The 22,185-nt window shown below is 47.7% G+C and overlaps 5 protein-coding genes and 4 non-coding genes across 9 annotated transcripts; 6 read left to right on the top strand and 3 right to left on the bottom strand.

The window, feature by feature from the left end:
- The first annotated feature begins 4,486 nt into the window (after positions 1 to 4,486).
- LOC117582756 (skin secretory protein xP2) lies at positions 4,487 to 5,469 on the top strand. The gene is made up of 2 exons (XM_034270705.1): positions 4,487 to 4,579; positions 4,670 to 5,469. Exons 1-2 carry the CDS (start codon positions 4,577 to 4,579, stop codon positions 5,333 to 5,335), a joined length of 669 nt encoding a protein of 222 aa, XP_034126596.1. The 5' UTR covers positions 4,487 to 4,576; the 3' UTR covers positions 5,336 to 5,469.
- Positions 5,470 to 9,766: 4,297 nt separating this feature from the next.
- LOC117582758 (skin secretory protein xP2) lies at positions 9,767 to 10,501 on the top strand. Its single transcript, XM_034270721.1, has 2 exons — positions 9,767 to 9,799; positions 9,876 to 10,501. The coding sequence occupies exons 1-2, from the start codon at positions 9,797 to 9,799 to the stop codon at positions 10,407 to 10,409; spliced, it is 537 nt and encodes a 178-aa protein (XP_034126612.1). The 5' UTR covers positions 9,767 to 9,796; the 3' UTR covers positions 10,410 to 10,501.
- Positions 10,502 to 11,634: 1,133 nt separating this feature from the next.
- LOC117587832 (leucine-rich repeat extensin-like protein 3) lies at positions 11,635 to 12,297 on the top strand. The gene is made up of 2 exons (XM_034278797.1): positions 11,635 to 11,681; positions 11,762 to 12,297. Exons 1-2 carry the CDS (start codon positions 11,679 to 11,681, stop codon positions 12,167 to 12,169), a joined length of 411 nt encoding a protein of 136 aa, XP_034134688.1. The 5' UTR covers positions 11,635 to 11,678; the 3' UTR covers positions 12,170 to 12,297.
- A 76-nt stretch (positions 12,298 to 12,373) lies between these two features.
- Positions 12,374 to 13,413, top strand: LOC117592604 (palmitoyltransferase ZDHHC15). The gene has a single exon (XM_034286487.1). The coding sequence runs from the start codon at positions 12,374 to 12,376 to the stop codon at positions 13,406 to 13,408; it is 1,035 nt and encodes a 344-aa protein (XP_034142378.1). The 3' UTR covers positions 13,409 to 13,413.
- A 1,631-nt stretch (positions 13,414 to 15,044) lies between these two features.
- LOC117585233 (protein TonB) lies at positions 15,045 to 15,722 on the bottom strand. The gene is made up of 2 exons (XM_034274630.1): positions 15,540 to 15,722; positions 15,045 to 15,481 (listed from the first exon to the last, which is right to left on the bottom strand). Exons 1-2 carry the CDS (start codon positions 15,540 to 15,542, stop codon positions 15,176 to 15,178), a joined length of 309 nt encoding a protein of 102 aa, XP_034130521.1. The 5' UTR covers positions 15,543 to 15,722; the 3' UTR covers positions 15,045 to 15,175.
- Positions 15,723 to 18,788: 3,066 nt separating this feature from the next.
- Positions 18,789 to 19,009, bottom strand: LOC117578917. The gene has a single exon (XR_004573422.1). It is a non-coding gene; the product is annotated as a small nucleolar RNA U3 (small nucleolar RNA).
- A 249-nt stretch (positions 19,010 to 19,258) lies between these two features.
- On the bottom strand, positions 19,259 to 19,340 carry Trnal-aag. Its single transcript has one exon. It is a non-coding gene; the product is annotated as a tRNA-Leu (tRNA).
- Positions 19,341 to 20,731: 1,391 nt separating this feature from the next.
- On the top strand, positions 20,732 to 20,813 carry Trnal-aag. Its single transcript has one exon. It is a non-coding gene; the product is annotated as a tRNA-Leu (tRNA).
- A 249-nt stretch (positions 20,814 to 21,062) lies between these two features.
- LOC117578906 lies at positions 21,063 to 21,283 on the top strand. Its single transcript, XR_004573411.1, has one exon. It is a non-coding gene; the product is annotated as a small nucleolar RNA U3 (small nucleolar RNA).
- Positions 21,284 to 22,185: the final 902 nt, after the last annotated feature.

The following is a 22,185-nucleotide window of genomic DNA, read 5'->3' as shown; positions in this document are numbered from 1 at the left end:
CAAGACAAAGGCATTCCTAAATGCCAGTAGCAGAGCGCAGATCAGGATATGTACATATGGTGGGCTGGCTGGCTGGCTGGCTGGCTGGGAGGGCCACAACAGGGCGTATACGTATTGTTGTCCTAAATTGCGCTCTCAGCTGGCGCACGACTTGACTGCATCTTCTGCTGCCATTTGGCATGCAGCAGAAGACCTCGCCAAAAAGGGGAAGACAGTCAGGCAGGGGGAGGTTTCGTTCGATGGGAAGGCCACTTTATGAAGCGCGCATATGTTGCACCCCTTTCAGCAAGAGGAGGGAGCGGGTAGAGGCAGGGCTGAAGGGTGTGGGTTGTATAATAAAAATGAAGGACTCTTTGGCCCATGTACTCCCCAGGCAAATCACTGCAGTCGCCTCAGCCGTCTGAGGCGAACGGCAATAAAGCAAATCGTTTGACATTTGTTTTGATTTTCCATGATTGTTAAAAATATCCTGCAGCCAAAAGATGTAGCCTGCTGGGAAAGGAGTTTAAGCAGAAAGAAGCCAACAGAAATGTTCATTTGAAACTGTTTACCATTGAGCATTTAGTGGAATTGTAATGTGAAAATCCTGCAGACACTTTCCTCACTTTCTTGCCCCATTTAGCAAGCTTTCCACAGCTGTAATTCTACACCACAACTCCATCCAATTGTGCATTTAAAATGTACTTATCCAATCTATTAGCTTTCGCCACTAATTCCTTTGGGCACTTTGAATTCAATAATAATAATCCACAGCCACAGTCTCGCTCTACTCTGGGCAAACTCTCTTGTAATTGCATTTATCATGTGAGCACTGGACCTGTCTGACCCTTTTAGGCAACTCAACTCAAACTCGGGGAAAGTTCCTTATCATAATTCAGAAGACAATTAGCCAGACATTGCCCTTACTCTGGACTTGCATGCTGCATGGCATTGCAGTTTCGATGGCGGAAAACTTGGTCTGCTCTCTGGAGAGCTGCTGCCTGCCTGCCTGCCTGCCAGAGCTACTTAAAGTTTACAGCCAGCCGCAAGGGCCAAAACAATGCCAGACAATAATTAGCCAAATTTATTGTAATTAGCCGCACCGCACACGCAGGGACCGACCCCAAGCATATGTGACCAGAGAGAGAGAGAGGAGAGAGAGTCGATGTAATTATTATCATTACAGAAGGAAGCTTCTTCGGGGGAGGATTCTGGCCAAGAGCGTGTGTCACATGTGTGCGTAGCGAGCTGAGAACGCATTTAATTGCACAAAGCCTCTTTGCACTTAGAGAGTTTTTAAATAATTTAGTTGTGTCGTTAGCGAAAAGCTGTCCAGGAGTTGCCTCTGTCAAAGACATGTGGCAAAAGAACACGGAAAGGCAGAGGCAAAGGCAAAGGCACAGGACCAGGACCAGCCTGCGACACGGACAGGACGTAATGCAGTCGAGTCACGTCATACAGCATGTCGCTAATTTTGCTACCTTTTTTTTTCTCAACTTTCTTTCTTTCAGTCTTTTGGGGGCAGAAAGTTTCTTCTTTCACTGCAATGCGCTGGAACAAATGTTGCTTCCCTTTTTGGGTTCTCTTTTTGTTTGTTTGCGTGCGGTGCAGTACAGGGTATTCAAAGTGGTGGAGAGCTGCAGCTTAGCTTAGCTTAGCTTAAAGTTCGCTTTTTGCGCATAAATTGTTGGCAAAAAGAAAAGGTAAAGCCTTTTGTCGAAAGTGCTGTACAGTCAGCACACACATGCCACAAGTGCGGCTCACCGCTCGGCGCACGTTTCCTTTCTGTAAACTTTATTATTTCGTGATAAAGTAAATAAACTTAGCTCCGATCTCTGCCGCTGACTCTGCCAGTGCTGCTGCCACTGCTGCTGCCTCTGCTGCTGCAATGGGGCAGCCGTGGACTGGTGGCACCTTTCACATTGTTTGCCATTTGCGGTGGATGAGCGGCTGGGGGAGGAGGCGGTGCGACGACAGCCAGTCCAAATTGAAATTGGACATTAGACGTTTCCACAACAAGCACATAAATACACACACACACACATGCAGACACTTACGCTCAAAGAGAGATACACGGAAACATACTCGTACATAAAAATGGCAGCTTCTGTCGTCGCCGCCGCGGCTGCTGACAACTTTCACAAACACACAAACACACACACACACATACAGCTGTAGGAAATGTCGAGGCAGAGGCACACACAGTCTCATTGTGAATGACAACGCCCCTGGTACGTGATTTCATTTCCGCTTCTGCTGCCTTTTGTGCACTGCACTCGTCGTAACTTGACTCCTTCTGCTCCTGCCCTGCCCTGCCCTACACTCCTCTCTACACCACTCTCTCAGCTCTCAGCTCTGCTGCTCTCGCTGCTCCTCCTCTCGCTCTCTTCGCGTCTGTGCTGCCTTCGCCTCTTATTTTCGTTGCTGGCACCCCAAAAATTAATATGCCAGTGCATAAAAAGAAGGCAACGACGAAGCTGCGACACGACTAAATGTGACTAACTGTAAGTGGGCTATGGAGCCATCAGCCATAGGAGTGCTCTAAATACATGCTCCGTGGGTGGGGCGGGGGCGGGTTGGGGAAAGGGGATGCGTGCCTGTGTCCACACACGGCTAGAGGAGAGAGTCGAGTCGAGCTCTTGGCTGGTTGGCCGGCGAACTAGTTTTGCCCTGGCTCCGCCCCGCAGCGAGAGGAGTTTCTACACTTGAGAACTTACGAATAAAATATCTATGCATTGCCCACTGAAACCACTTCCGATTCAACGTTTCCTTCAAAGAATTATTTCATTTATGCACAAATTCTACAAAATATTAAGCGAAGAATTTAACACAAAACGAAGACCCTTAATAGGTGTGTGTGTGAAGCAGCGTTTTCTTCCAACAGCCAGAGGTTAAATTTGTTAGCAAATAGAAGCTCGAAAGACGCTCAAACTAGTTTGAAACCTGATGTCATTCAACAATGTAAATATAATTAATGAATAACCCACACACAACCTTTGCATGGCCATCATAATTACAGGAAAGAAAATAAACAAATGACACAAAAAAAAAACCCCCCCAAGAAAACAATTCAAAGTCAAGGCCGAAAAGATGAGGCAGAAAACCAGTTGGGAGTAGCTGTGACAGCCGAGTGTACACTCTAGCATGGAGAGACAATGCTTTAATGGGGATAAATCTGATTAAATTGATAAAAGCGGGCCAAGAAGAGACAAAATCGGAAGCCATTTGCCATGCAAATGATGAAAAAGAAGAGCCAACATGGGAAAGATCAACAGATGCAGAAAAAAGTCTCGGCCACAGGCCACAGGCCACACGCTGAATAAACTATCAGCACACAAACAATAAAAACAAGCAAATTAAGCAACAAGTTTTTTTTTTGGTTAATGTTTGACTTGGTGTGGGCCATGAATTTCGCTTATTAACTCGTTTGCACTTGAAGGCACAACGCCCCAGAGAGGACAAATGAATCATAAGTACTCGTAGTTGAGAGCCAAGCAGTGTCCACTGCACTTGGGAGGACGGCAGGAGCGCACAGGGAGACAAAGATCAAGGCGATAAGTCACAGTCCACATTCGGATATGAAATATATGTTGAAATGTGTAGAATAATGGAGAGGCGAGTGCGGCTATTGAGGAAATAACTTACATGCCGCGCAGAGTGATAAATTTGTATAATTATAAATGAAATTTTGTTTGCCAGTCTTTCGTGATGTTTTTTTGGTGGAATCTTCTCTTCTGTGTCAGAGCATCATTTATTTATGGAAACGTTATACCACCATAAATAGGAGAACCTTGAGACAGTCAAGCGAATCAATATGTTCAGGTTCGGACGTCACAGCCAGACCCATTTTAACGACCATAATAATCATAAGGGAACCGGTTTTCAGCTGGCCAATTAATTGACTGGCCAAGAAAGGGTTCGTTAGATCAGTGCGCCATGGTTTAAAATAAATTTGGAATAAATTAGCCAGTCTGCAAGAACAAACAGCGAGGGTGTGGGGAAGTCCAAGATGTCCATAAAAAAGTTGTTTAGTTTTGTGTTTATTTTCAATGTAGAACAATGGCTTCGCTTCTAGCTAAACTTTGCTTATAGAATAGTCATTAAAGTGCCAACCAGTTTCAGCGTCTGCATTCGTGTCCAGCGAATATTTTATTGCAAATTTCCGGCTACACCCTGAGCAGCAGGCAAGTGCCAAAATATCCATCCATCTGGGCAACATTCTGCTGAGATATCGGACTAATGACACTGCTAAGCAGATCGAGGATCGATCAACTGGACAATCGTCTTTCCATACGCAGGCGGCAGACGTGAGCCAATAAACCAATTAAACGTAAACACACAAGAAAACATAACAAACGCTACTTTATTCGGCTTTGAACGGCCCCCAAAGACAAGATCCCCAGCCAGCCATCATCCACTTTGAATATTCAGAGATTTTTGGCCTGCCAACCGCCGACGCTCTTCAGGTTTCTTCGTGGCTCGAAGAACCTCTGACTTGGATCTTGGATCCGCCGTTCGCGGATCTGCCGATTGTATAAATAGTTTGCATCGCCCAACAGTCAGGCAGAAGCGATTCAAAGCTTGTGTTGTAGACATCATGGTAAGCAGTCACGCAGATCCTCTCAGTCGCTACGATCGATCAGGGATTACCAAAAAAGGATTATCTCTAATGTTACTCATCTTTCTGTAGAAATTCCTGGCTGTTTTCTTTGCCGTCGTGGCCTGCGCCTATGGCGATGTTTCCCATCTGGGTTACGACTACTCTCCCCCGGCACCCGTCCAGGTGTACCAGCCAGCCCCGGCTCAGGTTTATCAGCCAGCTCCAGCTCAGGTGTACCAGCCAGCTCCAGCTCCGGTCTACCAGCCAGCTCCAGCTCCGGTCTACCAGCCAGCTCCAGCTCCGGTCTACCAGTCCGCACCAGCACCCATCGAGATCCAAGCTCCAGTCGAGATCCAGGCTCCAGTTGAGATCCAGGCACCCATTGAGATCCAGGCTCCTGCTCCAGTCAACAGCTACATTCCCCCTGCAGCACCAGCACCAGTTGTGATCCAGGCACCCGCTCCGGTCTACCAGCCAGCTCCCGCTCCGGTCTACCAGGCAGCTCCCGCTCCGGTCTATCAGCCAGCTCCCGCTCCGGTCTACCAGCCAGCTCCTGCCCCAGCACCCATCCGCATCCCAGCTCCCGCGCCCGTGCAGTCTTACATTCCTCCCGCACCAATCTCGATCCCAGCACCAGCTCCGGCTGCAGTGTACCAGCCAACTAGCCAGCAGGTGCTCGAGGAGATCGAGCCCCAGTCTGCCGATGGCTACCGCTACAAGACCGTCCGTCGTCGCGTCTACCGTCGCCGCGTCTAAGTGCAGAACCCCAACCCCAACCCCAACCCGAACCCAAGCCAAACCAAAGCGAATCGCATCGAAATGTTTCCTAACGAACTCCCCAGGGAGTTTGCAATAAAGAATTCCTCCTTCAACTTGTTAAACAAAAAGAAACGAATCTTCAAATTGTTTTCCAATCATTGCAAATCACATGAGAAACAAAAAAAGTTTCTCCTGTGGCCAAAGATTGGGTGGGGAGAACTGCAGAAAACTCTTAAAGTCCTGGACAGGCTTTGGCCGTTTGATTCGCAAATTTATGAAACCGAACGAGATGTGGCAGGACTCGGGAAATCAACTTGCCATCAGACAGATAGCAGTGGCAGTGGAGAAGGGGCATTGCCAGGGATAATAAGGAGTTGCAAGCAAGTTGTGGCAGGCAGAGCCTCCCCAAGGAATCGTCCATTCTGCCATGCCATGCACTCCACTACAGTCCTCTCCTCTCCTCTGCACATTTATCACGAAATTTATGGCCTGGAATGAGCTTTGATGATGTGGAAATTTTTTCTCGTTAGATTCAAAGTTTCAAGGAAGCCACCCACAATCGATGGCAGCGACCGGAACTGGAGACTGGCGACTCGGAGCTGCTGGTAGTCGAGTGGATTGGCCTCATCAGAGCGGTGACCACTTGTGGCTGAACAAGGACATCGACAGGCGAGAGACTATAGACGATAGACGATAGACGCTCGAGCAAATTAACAAGAAAATGCAACGACAAACGTCTAAGGACCGCACCACACCACACCACTCACCAATTTGATTACGAAAATGTCTGACTCCGGGCCAGAGCCAAATGGGAGTTGCCACCTCCTGGCGGTGTCTGACTGGCTGTCTGGATGCCAGGACAGCCGCAAAAGCCACATATTAAACTTGCCACGCCGCATACTAATTAAAAAACAAAAAAAAAACACACACACACACAGAGCAAAGCAAATAAAGTGGCTCCTAAAATTACGAGTAATTGCGTAATTAAAACGAAATAATTTTCTCACCGCGACTCGCCTGCCGTGGGGCAGTGGCCCCTCTCGACCACAGAATGGTTGCGGGGCTTGGAGTTGTCCTTCCTGGCTTATATTGTTAATTGCATTTTGGTCAAATATTGGCAGCTCAATTAAATGAATTAAAATACATTTTTGCTTTGATGCAAAGCAAATAAACGTACAGCAGGCAAATTATTTGACAGCCAATTACAATTTATCGACAGAGCCCAGAGCCCAGAGCCCGGTGACCACCGCATGCCAATCCATGGGGATTAGATTTGTATTGTCATGCGGTTAATGAACTATTTAAGAATCGAAAACTAGCTAAACGCTATGGCAGTCTGTTGAGTTCCAATCCACTCGCATTCTGTCATTCAATCTAATTTCAATCAGAGATTAGTGGGAGCTGCAATATGGTCTGCATTGGCCAATTATCAGCCTCAGTGCGCACTCCCTGGCGCTCTGCTCTGCTCTGCCAGGCAGAAGAGCGGCGGTCGGGCCGCGATTAAGTAAAAAAACAACACGAAAACCAGGCCCGGCCCGGGATCGGCTTCGGCTTCGGCTGGTGCCCGAACAATTGACAGTTGGTTGCATTTCCCACCGCACTTAATTAGCAGTTAATGATGCCTGATTAACACGCATTATGACTCCGGTGCAATCGAATGAAACCTCTGGGTGGGCCAGTCCCACCTGTCGGATGTGTAATCGATGCTTTAGGCGCTTGGATTACAAAATAATCACGAGGCAGACACCATCGGCAGCCAGCCTAAAAGTATGCAAAAAGGGAAAACACACACACACAAAAGTGTGGGTAGAACCGGTTGTTAGTGCTAGACTTAAGGCTCCAACTATGCGACTAGACAATACCCTGCAAAGACATCAGCTACAACTTTGCTACAATGGAATAAATGTATGTACATCCAGAGTCCACAGTCCACAGTCCACAGTCCCCCAACTGAATCACAACCCTCTGGCTGGGCTTACTCTTTGTAAATCGAATGTAAAAATGGATGAGTCCCCACCCTCCCGGAAGGCGGCCTGCGGCAGGCGGCAGGCGGCAGGCTTACGGCTTTAAAGTGACAATGCGAAATCGAAGAGGGAGCAGCAGCAGGATTGGGGGCCATGGATGGGTGGAAAATTGACAGTATCAACGTAATTATATCGCCAGTTCGAAACCAAAAACAAGCAAAAAAAAGTATTTTGAAAAGGGAAAAACGAAAAACGAGAAAGCAAACGTTGAGGGGTGTGCGGTGTGGTGTCGGCGGTGGGGCAGCCTCTGAAATATGCAAACGTTGACTGCCTTCATTTATTTTTACTGTTACTGCATATTGGGCGACATCGAATGCCAGAGCGGCAGAGCGGCAGGCCGGGAGCGCGGGAGAGGGCAGGAGCGCGAGCAAGAGGCGCGAAAATAATCGTTATCCTGGACAGGTGGGCCCCTCGCTGGATGCCAGCAGTTGCTGCACTTCATTTGCAGCATTAATTTGTCGCCCGTTGATTTATCTGGCGAAATGCATACACACACACGCGGATGCACGATGCTGCGAATGAATTTATGAGCTGTGGGGCAGCGTACGTGCAGTCGAACGACGAAAAATGTCGAAAATCGATTGTTAAGCGTTTGTCAGCCACAGCTTGAAGTTGGTCATGTCAAAGCACTCCACGAACAACTGACTGTTTGTTGTTTGCCCCCGAGGCAGTTGAATGCATTTTGAATATTTATTAAATCAGCTTTTTTCTGCAACAAAACAATGCCAAAAATGGAGTAGTTATGCAAATGTGAATGCGAAATGAATACGATCCGATCCGAAGCGTGTGACGCTACAGTCCACAAAATAGTGATTCAATTCGACTGGACACAGGGACAGCTGGGTCAGCTCTAAGCCGTGGCTTTAGGTCGTTGAACCTTATTCTATCTTTTGCAGATCTGTTGAGACAATATGCCTAATGGATTGGCAGCCTGTGCTGCTAATTTGTGAAAGGAGTCGAAGCCAGCTTAAGGCAACAAACAACAAATGGAACTTATGGCACTCCAAATTGAAGCCAATTCCGTCAGTCAGTCAGTCAGTGAGTCAACTTGTAAATGGGGTTTATATTCGCTTCTCGTTGGCTTGTTGTGGCATTTTGCAGGATTGTTATTTCTATTCGCTGCTCCGCTCCAATGCGCCACATTGGTTGGCTATCCCGAGCCCCCTCCCACCGCTATGCATGTCAAAGAGCTGAATTACGCATACGCAGCGTTGCATGTCCAAAATGGCTTTGCGGGCCACACACTGCCATTGCTATTGTTGTTTGCTCGAAATACATTTGCAGTTTCAATTTATTGGCGCTACGAATGGAATTGTCAAAATAAAAGGGGGTTAAGTGCTTGTTTGCATAGCTTTTGTGACATTTTGCAAGCATTTTTTGCTGCTTTTATTTTGTGCTCTCTTGCAGTAAACGAAATTCAACAAAAATTAAATCAGAGATCGGCAAGGCGACGCCCAAGTGTCTCCCAGTTGCATTTTTTGGCACCAGCCACCAGCCACCAGCCAGGCAGCAACCGAAAAAGTTGTTCATTAGCCATTTGTGTAATTAAAAGAGCGAAAGCAAACTTGTGGACAGAGACTGAGAGCAGCCACTTGTGTTCCTGCTCCCTCCGTCTGGCAAATTTGTTTTCCGCCTCGTGCCACTTGGCGTCCGTCTAGCTGGCGTCATGTTCAACTTTTGACCCGATCGAAACGAGTGTCCCCGAGTCTCGCCCGACCGGGCTCCCACGCATATCTAATTAAAGCCATAGGCCCGCAGTAGTCTCGGGCCACCACCTTATCACGGCTAATCAAGCAGATTAATGACAGCCGCTTGGACTTGCCATTCGGTGGGCCGTCGCGTCGTTTATTGACCAGTTTTTTGGTTTCGTTTTTTGATGATTTTTGTTTGTTTTTGGTTCATTTATGGCAGTTCAATTCGATACTCTAAGGCATAAATGTTTTTTATGCAAATCATATTTAAATTAAAGCACTGACAAAAACCAACAATTGCAAAGAGCGATGGACCCCGCGCTTGTGGCTTGGCTTTGGGTTTCAGCGACTTTTGCAGACGCTGCAGTGGGGTATTTATATGAAGTAGATGGGTGCAAAACTCTTACAGATGAGCATGAAATGTGAGAAATTTGAGGCTTCAAATTGTAGATCAAAGATGAGCTTCAACACACTCGAACAGAAATCAAACATCCATTCACGTGTGGGGTAGGGTGCCAGTGTCTGGGCGGCTAATAGTTTTTGGGGCTCGTAAAATTCTGGTTTCTGGCATATTAAGAGCTGAGGCTCTTAAGCGAGACCATGAGATCTTCGCACTTCTTTGTACTATCTTTAGTCTGTCTGTCGCTTCTGCACCGCGCCCCAGACGACATATAAATAGAGCCCCAGCGACCCGTCTAAGGCATACTAGTAGCGCCAACGTTCCAAGTAACACACACCTCAAGATGGTGAGTAGAGAGAGAGAGAGAGAAGAAAGAGGGGAAGGAATGGAGAGTTCATTTTGTGATTTTTTGTGCCCTGTAGAAACTGCTCGCCGCCGTTGTCCTCGCCATCCTGGCTGTTGCCCATGCCGATGTCTCCCATCTGTCGGGCTACAACTACGCTCCCGTGAGCATCCCAGCTCCGGCCCCAGCCCCAATTAAGATTGCACCCGCACCCGCACCAGCACCAGCACCAGTGCCCGTGAGCAGCTACCTGCCACCCCAACAGGCGCCAGCACCCATCCAGATTGAGGTGCCCGCTCCCGCACCCGCACCCGCACCAGTGGCTCCCGTGAAGGTTGCCCCTGCACCAGTCAACCAGTACATTCCACCCGCAGCACCAGCACCAGCACCAGCACCCATCCAGATCCAGGTTTCCGCCCCAGCACCAGCGCCAGCACCAGTCCAGGTGTCCGCGCCCGCACCCGTCAACCAGTACATTCCCCCCGCACCCGTCAAGGCTGCCCCCGCTCCCATTCTGGCTCCCCAGCCCGTCCTCGAGGAGATCGAGCCCGTGTCCGCTGATGGCTACCGCTACAAGACCATCCGCCGCCGCGTCGTCCGTCGTCGTTACTAGAGTGGAGCTTCCACCACCAATCCTGCTCCTAATGCCACCAGGAGCGCAGGAATCTTACGAATAAAACAAAACGAATTTACGATACACGAAAAGAAATGATTTTGCTTTGTGGAAGAGTTTCAGGCAGTCCCTTAGAGATGAGAATCACAATCACTTTGACTGAAATGAGGGGACTACAGATGATGGAAAAGGTGTCAACAGTTCCCCTATTCAAATATATATGTAAAGACTCTTTTTCTAAGAGACAAGGGTGCTCCATAGAGATGGATTTTCTAGCGCGCTGCAGCAGCTCCTTGCAGCAGAAATTGTTGTATTTTTACCATAGAAGTCAGAGGTTGGCTTGGAAATTATAAATTCAGGGGATTGGCTTGATCATTCATGTATCTACAGAATTATGTATAGTTGTGAATGCCCAAAGGAACTGTTCTTACCGTTTGAGCCCTGGAATAATGCATACAAATAACCAAAATTCAGCTCCCAAAATAAACTGATTTACATGCCACAGATGTTCGATGTTCGGGGCAAATCTAGTCTGAGCTGAGCTGAGCTGGTCTGGGCAATTAATTAGCCAGGAAGAGACATGAATATGATCTGAGCAAATTGAAATTAGTTTTGGCACAGACACGCAGCAACGCCATAGGCTGGCCAGGTGGCAGGCAGCAAGCAAAACAAACGCGTGTGATCCGCGAACATTAATCAATTGGCAAAAGATAAAACACACAAAGCAAAACCTAAAATATAAAAATACATCAAAATGAATTCAGTTTTCAGCATTCAAATGGAAATCATCCAACAGGTTGGCTTTGGTTTTGTTTGGTTTGGTTTGGGTTTGATCTAATTAAAGAAGCTTTTTGTTGTCGAATCGAGTTGGCCAAAGTCAAAGCAATTTCGGAATGCATTGTCTTAGACCGACAACTGAAACTGAAACTGAAACTAAAGATTAAAGATGAAACTGAAACTGAAACTGAAGCTGAAACCAGAAAACCCGTCAAACCACCTTGGCATTGGTCGTGGCAGTCGCAGCTTTTTGGTTTATCTTCCGACTATGAAATTGACATGGCAAGACGAAGACTACGACCAAGAGCATAAGCATAAGCAAGACCAAGACCCCCAGGTATTGTGAGGGCAGCTGTGCAATTAATTTTGACTACGGTTGACCCGAAACGACCGCAAAACAATGAGCTATAAAAACAGGCGGCACGCATGTGGTACAGCAGCACAAATCAACTTGTGATCCAAGCAGCAACAAGCAACAAGTTCTCCTCCAAGATGGTAGGTCCACCAGAAACCACCTGCAGGATGCTGCAGGCTGCCAGCTACACTCACATTATCCTTTATCCTGCCTCCTGTAGAAATTCCTTATCATTGCCGTCGCCTTTCTGGCCTGCGCCTGCGCCGATGTCTCGGAACTGGCTGGTGCCTCCGGCTACGATTATCCTCAGCCAGCTCCAGTGAAGTCCTACGTCCCACCCCCACCACCGCCGGCGCCCAAGAACACCTACATTCCCCCTCCAGCTGCGCCGGCCAAGGCCTACATTCCTCCCCCACCACCACCACCACCACCAGCACCCAAGAACACCTACATCCCTCCCCCAGCAGCTCCCGTTGAGAGCTACATTCCCCCCGCAGCACCAGCACCCGCCTACATTCCCCCCGCACCCATCCAGGCCGAGGAGCCCATCCAGGAGTACGAGCAGCCCGCCCAGGACGGCTACCGCTACAAGACCGTGCGCCGTCGCGTCTTCCGTCGCCGCAACTAAGGCCCAAGGACCCCCCAGGACTTCCCCAGCAATTGTTAAATAATGTGATAGGCCATCTGTTGATGTTTTGTTGAAATCCAAGATGGAATTCGATTCGAAGGAGTGCAAATAAATAATGAAAAGCAAAAGCACAGTGGATATCCATTCATTGAGAGTAGTAGGCGACGCTTGTTCCCTATAAATAATGTCATCATGTCCCGTAGAATGATTGACAATCCCTCCGGAGTCTTGCAGACCAACCCAGTGCCGATTGTAGCCCAATTGGCCATGGAATATCTGACAGAGAACAGCGAGGATGAGTATCGTCAGAGGCGGAGTGGCAGTGCGACTTGCTGCAGCGCTTTCGACTCGTTTCTACGTTGGATTCCGGTGATCTTTATTGGCGCGGTGCTGGTCTATTCGTACTACGTGTACGTGTGGCACTTGTGCCTGCACAAAATGCCAAACGCTGCGCTGATGGGTGCACTTCTGCTCTGGTATCACCTGCTGCTGCTGATGTTCCTTTGGACCTACTGGCGCACATTACGGACAAAGTGCAGGCCCATCCCTGATGAGTGGAGCATCCCGGAAGCGGATTGGGTGCGCCTGCAGCGAGCCGACGGTCTGGAGGAGCGAAGGAGCATTCTGGCAGCCATTGGCCGGGCACTGCCCATCACGGTGTGCGATCAGAACGGTGTCGTGCGGTACTGTGTCCACTGTCGGCTGATCAAGCCGGATCGGGCGCACCACTGCCGCATCTGTGGCTGCTGCATCCTCAAGATGGACCACCACTGCCCCTGGGTGAACAACTGCGTGAACTTCCACAACTACAAGTTCTTTCTGCTGTTCCTCGCCTACTCCTCGCTCTACTGCCTGGACATTCTGGTGACGCTGATGCTCGACCTGCACCAGGCCTGGGGCATTGACTTTGACAACGTGGACATGGACTCGCTGCTGACCATCATTCCCATGATCTTTGCCTTGATTTTCACCACGGCCGCACTCATTATGCTGGGCATGCACATTTACTTTGTGCTGTTGAATCGCACCACCATGGAGTCGGCATATTCGCCAACATTCTGCGCGGGTGGACGCACACGGAAAGCCTTCGATCTGGGCTGCTGCGAGAATCTGCGCGAGGTATTCGGCGATCGTTGGTACCTCTGGCCGCTGCCCATCTACAGCAGCCGCGGCGATGGCCTCACCTTTTCCACATCATACGAGAGTCGAGATGGATCTATCAGTTCTACTGCTGTGTAATCAATCGAAAGAGAGAGAGAGAGTTGCACTCTCCAATACATTTTTATTTACGGTTCCCGCCGAGTGGCTTCCATCGATAAATCCTTCTCCACATGCTCCACACAGTCGTTTATGAAACGCTTAACATTCGTGACATATTTCGCATTTGGCTGTGCGCGCTCAGTGCAGAAATTTATAGACTTTATCCATTAGGAAAACAATTACGAGTGCAAACAATGGCCAGCAGCGTCCACCATGGGCTGTGTCGGGTCGACTCCCTGGCCTCGCCACAAGCATTGAGCATATGTTGAGATTGGCGCGCTGCTGCCTGGCTGCCTGGCTGCCAGTTCATTGTCCTGCAAGAGTCGCGTGGGGCGAGGGGGCGGGTGAAAAACTTTATATATTTTCTTATTATTTTGCCACAGAATATGCAGCGAGTGGACACGCCACGCAATGGGATGCTAGAGAAGGAGCCTGGCTGTGGCAGTGTCGCTGGCGACTTCTTGACTTGCTGCAACACAAATCCAATTACCTTCAAAATAATAAACTTATGTACATACCAAAAAGGAAGAAATGCCCTCCTGGCATCCCCATTCCCTGCACGCACATTTTGCCTTATCAACTGTTGATAGACTCCATGGGGAATTTTCCGTATGTCACGACAAAGAAGATCCTCTCTGGCTCTCCAGTCTCTCTCTGTCTGGGTGTCGTGCGGCATTTTCTTTCACATTTCTTCTTCTATTTTTTTGTTGTTTTTTTCTCTTTTTTTGTTGTCTCCTGCCAGAGACAGAGAGGGCGAGACCCGCTGGCTGATTTCCACAGCTTGTTTGCAGCTCATTATTCGCCTTTTGGCCGGGTCCACATACTTTTTTGCCACTTGCATGTCATCAGCATAAAGTGAGTGCAAAATATGTGAACCCAACTCGACGGAGGACGACTGCTCTCCACGCTCTCCACTCTCCGAGGCAGCACGGAAATTCGCTTTAGAGCGCAGAGTCAACATCAATTGGCCAAATGACTTGTAAGGGTAGAAGGGAAAGGGCCAGCCAAGTTTATTGAATTCGCATATTTTCCCATTTTGCAATATGGGCAAACATTTTTCCATTTCGCCATCTTTTGTTTTCCGTGCCCCCCGCCACCCTGCCCCCCTGCTCGCCTTCTGTTTGATTTTGTAATCGAGGATTTGTTTGCTTTGGCCCCAGACCTCAATCGGAGCTGGGGGGAGTCGATTCGTTGGAGTTGGACAGCTCATTGAATGTTTCAGCACAATTTTTTGGCCAAGTCAAATTGGTCTAGTCGTTGGTTTGACCTTTTTACTGCCAGTCGGATGAGTATCGAATGGGGTTGGCTGCTGGAATGTCTGTGTGTGGCCAGGACATGTGTTTGGCCTTGGGCGGTTTGTTTAGGATTTTCTGTGGCGCACTGGAGGCAGGCTGACTCTTGAAGAGGGTTTCTGATGGCTGTGCAAAAAGCGCTTGATATTGGCCGATGGGAACCTGTTGATAAGAACAATGGGGCAACTGCCAGGCCCCATCTAGGGAGCTGATATTTATGGGCTTTACGTGAACTATTTTGACCAAATTATTGTTACTTTATTCTCCTGTTCCATAAACTTTGACAATTGCCAAAGTAAACGCAAGACAACAAAACATTTCGCTTCAATTTTCACGAATTTTACTATCAAAGTGCGGATTGCGGATGGTTGGACCAATCAACGGCACTCAAGTGAACACAAAAACAATCTTAGGAAGAACCAACAATGGGGTGGGGGGGGAGGAGGTGGTGGACTTAGGCACGGTGACGGAAGACGCGACGGCGCACGGTCTTGTAGCGGTAGCCGTCCTGGGCGGGCTGCTCGATCTCCTCGATGATGGACTGCTCGGCCTGGACGGGTGCGGGTGGGATGTACTCGGGTGCTGGCGGTGCGGGGGGAATGTAGCTCTCAACGGGCGCCGGTGCTGGTGGTGCGGGCGGGATGTAGGTCTCCACTGGAGCGGGAGCGGGCAGCTCTGGCTGCTGGTAGTCGTAGCCGGACAGCTCCGAGACATCAGCGAAGGCGCAGGCCAGGAAGGCAACGGCAATGATAAGGAATTTCTGTAAACCAAAAACAAATAAGAATAGCAGTCTGGAGTGAGGATGATCCTCAACGTACCATGTTTGCTGGTTGTGTTTGTGCGACGATCAACGGCAGATGTGTGCTGTGGCATCGATGATCACCCGCGGCTTTTATACGGATAAGCACTGCGCCGGCGGCAACGGAAGCATCACCATTAGGCCATGTGCCGCAGATGACTTTGAACTTGATCTGCGATCCGCTCTGTCGAGAGCTTGATGGATGTCTCGCACGGGATGGAACCGGTTGGCCCTGCTCGTCGCGGCTCCTAATGCACAGTGCTCTGTGGGCCGATCTGCAGATTAATGGGGAAATATGATCACGTTTCGGTGGGGCTTTTGTTCGTGCGCAGCCCAATGCATTGGTCCATCGATATGTGGTCTCTGGGAGGTCATCGCTGGCTGCTGCGCTTCCATTTGGAGTTTTGATTTTGAGTGTCGTTGTTTGTACATATTTTGACTTTTGGCTTTTGTTTTCTCGCCTCAAGTGGTGTGGGGTGCAGCCCTTTAATTGATTTGCTTGTTGAGCAGCGGCCTTGGGCTCGGCCCCCGCATGGAAAAAGACATGGATGGCTCTCGGCGGCTTGATTAAAGCCAAATTTAATTTGCATTTCAGTTTTGTGGCGCTGTTTACCGCCGCTCCTAACACCCCAATTGTACAAATTTCAGCCCGGAATGGTAGAACTTGATTTCAGCGCTCCTGGGAAAAGGGTGGAACACAAAGGGGCAACACGCTGCCACAGTGGGAGGAATAACGTAGTTTTTGTGCATATTTTAAGGTTTATTTGATGTGGAAACTTTAGTTCTTACAACGGTTTTTATTATTTTATAATTAATTTCTTGATTTTGAACAGTTTTCTGTGGGAAAATGTACTTGCTGTGGCCGGCCCTACTGTTCCGCTGTCTTCCATTTCCTTTACAATTCCCTTTTCGATCTGCCCCTCCCCCCGAGTCAAAGTTTCATTTCATTTCCGTCTTATTTTTATTTTCACAATTTTCATTTGTTTGCGCTCTGCCGTCCAGTGTCTTGCCACTGCCTGGTTTTACTTTTCCAGCTCTTGATAATATTGCAAATAATTTTCTTTTTTATGTTGATTATTTTTTGGACAGCCTCACCCCCACTTCCCCCTACCAGCAGCAACGCAGCGCAGACACCTGAGGACTGAGGAGTACCTGGACCGAGTCTCCCTTTACGGCATTTTTATTAACTTCATTTTCATTTGGGCCGCTGCTGCCGCCTTCACGAGCTCATCATATTTTAATGTGGAAGGGATTCGGCTATGGCGGCATCGTCTTTTGGCTTTTCCTTCTGCCTTGTTCTATGTTTCGAATTATTCTCGAGAGATTTGCAGTTCGTGATTTTAGCGGGTAATTTTATTGGAGGAAGGAGTTCTACGCTCACTCCCACCCCCTTTGAAAGGGGGTTGCAAAAGTATCCAACCGAATGGCAGCTGTTGTTGAGACATTCCACAATTGCAATTGCAGCTTTGGCTTTTAATTACCGCGCTTAAGCCGGTATTAACTCTGGCCTAAGCCTTTTTTAATTTGCCCCAACCCCCTACCTTCCATCTCAGAGTCAACCCCTGAGGGCTGTCGTAATTGAATTAGGAACCAGGAGACAATGCAGCGTCGCAGAACCTTTCACGCTGTTATCCTTGATAATTAATTTAGACGCCATTGTCCAGTGCAGTGTCCCCAACTCCAAAAGTTGGCAAATCCTTTGCTATTTCACGTCACGTGCCACATTCTTCTCGTTTTGCTGTGTTTTTCTTTCTCTCTTTCTCGTTTTTTGTATGTGTCCATAAATTGCCCGGACCCACAAAGTTGTCCAACAGGAGGAGGGGCCCCTGGCCGAAAAGATGAAAAGAAAACTCCCATTTTTTTATGGAAAAAAAATGAAGCGGCAGTTCTGACAACGCACGTCCATCCAAAGAGGACTAGAGCCGAGGTCCAGGTCATGTGGCTTGCATATGGAACTACAATAGACAGGTACAAGATGCACACGTAGCACGCGCCGCTGGAGTCAGTCGCATGAGGCGAAATATGGAATCACCTTTTTGCAGGCATCGAGTTTGCCTTGCCTCTAACTCTGACTCTGTCAGAGTGGGCCAGGCACAGTGGAAGTGGCAGTGGCAGGCAGCAACAGCACCGACCATAATTAAATGTCAAAAATGACGCTACGTGCAGAGCAAGCAAATCAGCTTGGCTCGGAGGCACCGCACGACGAGTGTCGGGGCAAAAGGTTCAGCCCATGCGAAGAACTTCTTTCCACTCAAAACTGAAACTTTATCAGAAATACTTAAGGAATATACTACAAATACTTAAAGAAATCGAACCAAAACGCCAGCACAAGTCTTTAAAAATTCCGTTGAATACTTTTGGGCAATTCTCTCTGTCTGTGTACCAGGCCAAACCACGAACCTAAAGGTCCATGGTTCAAATCCCACTTGAGTCAAACTAAAAACTAAATGTATTTGTTCTCTTTTTTTACAGCTATTCGTCCACTCCACGAAACTTTTCCTGGTATGTATCAATTTATTATTTCTATTATCAAAAAATACCCATTTGTAATCGCTTAATTTAGTGCCACAAACTTTTGCACAAAACGGAATAAAAAATTACCAAGAGAAAAAAACCAGCACTAAAAGTAATTTGGCGCTGTTGTCCCTGTCCCGTCCCTTCCCCACCGACAGCAAAACTCTCGAAAAAGTGGCAGGAACTATTTAAAGTTTCCCTTTGGCTGCTTTTCGTCCAATATGTATCGTACTTTTTATTGCCATTCTCTATTATTTGCTGCCCCTCCCTTCTGTTGTTGCATATGCATATTATGCCCCGGAGTCACAGGAGTATGCACGTCCCGCAGTGCCCCTCCCGTTACAAAAGCAGACAACAGCAACGACTCCGGGGAGGATGGTTATGAAAAAGTACTTAACGTGCAAAAAACTTATGTGCCAAGAGATTCTATTTTTTTTTCTTATACTTCTCGGGTGAGTAAAAGTTGCAACGACATGCCAATTTTTCAAAAGGGTGGGAGTACACGAGCGGGTGGTTCTTGCCAAGCTTATACAAAATATTGCCAATAATGTGTAGTTTGTAGCGGTGTGCGAGGCAGGCACGGCACTCCTCTCTAAACAAGAAGTTCGCACAAAGAACGCACAATTTTCCTCCATCAAAGTTTTAATGCACTTTCGGAGCATTTCCCAAACTCAAAATCTAAGGAGTCTGAGTGGGAAAGTCTGAATAAGATTTCCAGATTTAATTTGTCAAATGTATTTGTTAAAAAGGGTACACCACTCAGAATTCGTTCTATCCGTTTTACCGAGCGATCATCGAAGCTCTGCGCCCCGAACGACACGGACACCGAAGTGCCGCGCCAGAAAGGGCGCTGGGCAAAACCTCACGCTGCCGAATAGGACGATTTAACTCATCAACGCGGGTGTGTTTGGCTTTCTATTTGTGCGAAAGTAAGTGAAGACTGACTACAGAAATGATCCTGTGAAGTATAGTCTTAACTTTTACAGCCATAACCTGTGGATGAAGACCCTCCCTGCGATAGAACCAGTTGGGAATTCCAATACCACCATCGGCGAAAAACACAACCGACACGCGGTGATTATTGTGCTTGGGGGAATGTTGTTGCCATGGGCTGACTAATTGTGCTTTGGACTTGAGTGTGTTCTAAGACTGTCGATCGGACATCTCTAGAATAAGATTTAAAGGTGTGAGAGAAAATTTAAAAAAAGAAAAGATAATTTCACTTGGCAGCGGTGGGATTCGAACCCACGCCTCCGAGGAGACTGGTGCCTTAAACCAGCGCCTTAGACCGCTCGGCCACGCTACCATATTTTGTTCTTTTGACAAGTGCGTGTGAAGAACTTGCGGCAGCTGGCCGACCACTGTTTCGTAGAGTGGCCTTGGGAGTTGAGTTGTTTCTATACGTATATTCTGTGCTGTTCAACTATTTTTACGAAGGCCGCGAGGCAGCGGCAACACCTTGATTTTATTTTTCCACCCACACTGCGACGCATATAAATGCGCTCATTTGGGAAGATAGAAAATGGCAATCTAACGAAATCAATTTCTGGCGCAAGCCTTCTGCCATTGCCATATCTGGCTGGCTGCTGCATTAAAATGTTTATTATATTTTGCAAAACTGTCAGCATTTTTGCTTAGACAGCGGCGTCGGCTTAGAAATGCGTTTAAAATTCAAATGAAAATGCGAATTTATGCGTGACAGGCGGTTGGACCCCCATTCCAGCCACACATGCAACCACAGCAACAATTTGCCGACGCCCTGCTGCTGCAAGCCATAAACTGAAGCCGGTGGCAGGGAGCCTGGAGCCTGGAGCCTGGAGCCTGGAGCCGGGCCACAGCAAGGAGTTGGGTATCTAGAAAAAGGAGGAGACTCCGACGGTACAAAACATCCGCAATGAAATTAGAAAATTGCAATAAAAATCTTTGCACGGTACGACAGAGAAAACAAAAACAAAGTCTGCGGTTGGCCAAAGGGTGCTCCAAGGACTGGGAAAACGGAGAGGCAGCGACACAGCAGCACAGCATTTGCGGTTTCATTAAAATGCCACCAAAAGGGAGCAAAAAGTCAGACGCCGCGTCAGCATAGAAAATATTTGCCACACGTGAATTTATACAAATTTAAGGCGCTCGCCCGGCCTGGAATTACGAGTAATTGTAAAATTGTTCAATCTCCATGCCAGACCGAGGCAGGTAAAAAGCACAAAAAATCACGTACAACCCAGGCGGCGAACACAGGCAGGGCAAAACCAGGTGCAAACGCTAATGGAGTTAATTGTGGGCATTATCAGGAATGCTGGGAATAAGGATAGGTCTGAGTCTGGCGTGGCCATGTCCGAATCAAATTAAACTTCAAACAATTGACAAATTGAAATACCAAGGACTGCAGTTGAACAATAGGCACATTCCAAGTGGCTTGGCTCCTGGGTAGATGAATGTCCACTTAATATGCCAGCCAACAATGGGGGAAAATCTTAATGAATGACTCGACAAATAGTTTTGTCGACATCACAAAACCTGAACATAGCTTAGAAAAACCAGGAACAGCAGGACAAGAAATAGAAACAAAAGAATGTATTCAAGCATTCAGAATATTGAGAAATAAAGTTTACGCGCCCAAGTTTTTAATGAAATCTAACAATTTGACCTGGAATAGAGTCTGTTGTCTGTTAATGGCCATTTGGCGGCTGCTCAAAATATGGTAGCGTGGCCGAGCGGTCTAAGGCGCTGGTTTAAGGCACCAGTCTCCTCGGAGGCGTGGGTTCGAATCCCACCGCTGCCAAGTGAAATTATCTTTTCTTTTTTTAAATTTTCTCTCACACCTTTAAATCTTATTCTAGAGATGTCCGATCGACAGTCTTAGAACACACTCAAGTCCAAAGCACAATTAGTCAGCCCATGGCAACAACATTCCCCCAAGCACAATAATCACCGCGTGTCGGTTGTGTTTTTCGCCGATGGTGGTATTGGAATTCCCAACTGGTTCTATCGCAGGGAGGGTCTTCATCCACAGGTTATGGCTGTAAAAGTTAAGACTATACTTCACAGGATCATTTCTGTAGTCAGTCTTCACTTACTTTCGCACAAATAGAAAGCCAAACACACCCGCGTTGATGAGTTAAATCGTCCTATTCGGCAGCGTGAGGTTTTGCCCAGCGCCCTTTCTGGCGCGGCACTTCGGTGTCCGTGTCGTTCGGGGCGCAGAGCTTCGATGATCGCTCGGTAAAACGGATAGAACGAATTCTGAGTGGTGTACCCTTTTTAACAAATACATTTGACAAAATTATAACAAGTTCTAGAAATATAACATCGGCCTTGTCGTCGGTTTGTTTCCTGCTTGCTTCTTCCCCTGGCAGTGTTATTGTTGTTCTACTTTGGGAAGCAATTAAAACACCACTTGACAGCGGCAAGGGCGCCCTTCTGCCGCGCGCTGTTTGTTGCCAGTTTGAAGTGTTCTTGTTGCACGGTGACAGTCCGTTAATGGGTGTGGGGCCCATATTTTTCGCCCATCTATCTGCATTATAAAACATTTTAGTGCAAAGCAGATTTTGGTTTTTTTGTGGCACCTCTCTCGAGGACGCTTCCGTGCTCAAGACGACGAGAAAAAAACTGAAAATTTGTAATAAAATGTTTGCTAATAGGCGGGGGAAGTGGAGTGGAGGAGACCTTCCACTAATTACTTAACGCTGCACATGAATGGCCCTTGAGCGAGGGCGTGATTTTTGGCTTAATTCAAAGTTGGAACCATCTCAATTAGTAGCTGATGACTACTTGGAAATGCTTAGAGAGAGTAGAGTAATGTCCTGAGAGAACTTTAGCATGTTCGTGGTTGTGAATGTGGTGCATGAATATTTGAGAAACTTTAATGCTGCACGCAACAACAATTAAGTGGTGCCTCGTTGTGTCCCACTTGGGCTGACTCGTCGGTTCCATTCGCATTCCTGCGACTTTCTGTAGTCAAACACGACACAACACGTAGTGGGAATTTATTTAAGCAATGCAAAGCAAATACTAGAGTGCTACGAGCTAGGGTACAGTGCGTTTCAGAGCTATGAAGCGGCAGAAAAATTCGTCAAAGTAGCATCAGGAAAAAAAAACTACACCTTTGGTTGTATAAGTTTTCTCTTTCACCTTTTGCCACGCACTGTATGTAC

The sequence above is a fragment of the Drosophila guanche genome, unplaced genomic scaffold, assembly GCF_900245975.1.
Source record: "Drosophila guanche unplaced genomic scaffold, DGUA_6, whole genome shotgun sequence".
NCBI classification, from domain to species: Eukaryota; Metazoa; Arthropoda; class Insecta; order Diptera; family Drosophilidae; genus Drosophila; species Drosophila guanche.
This window is presented reverse-complemented; position numbering and strand designations above follow the sequence as displayed.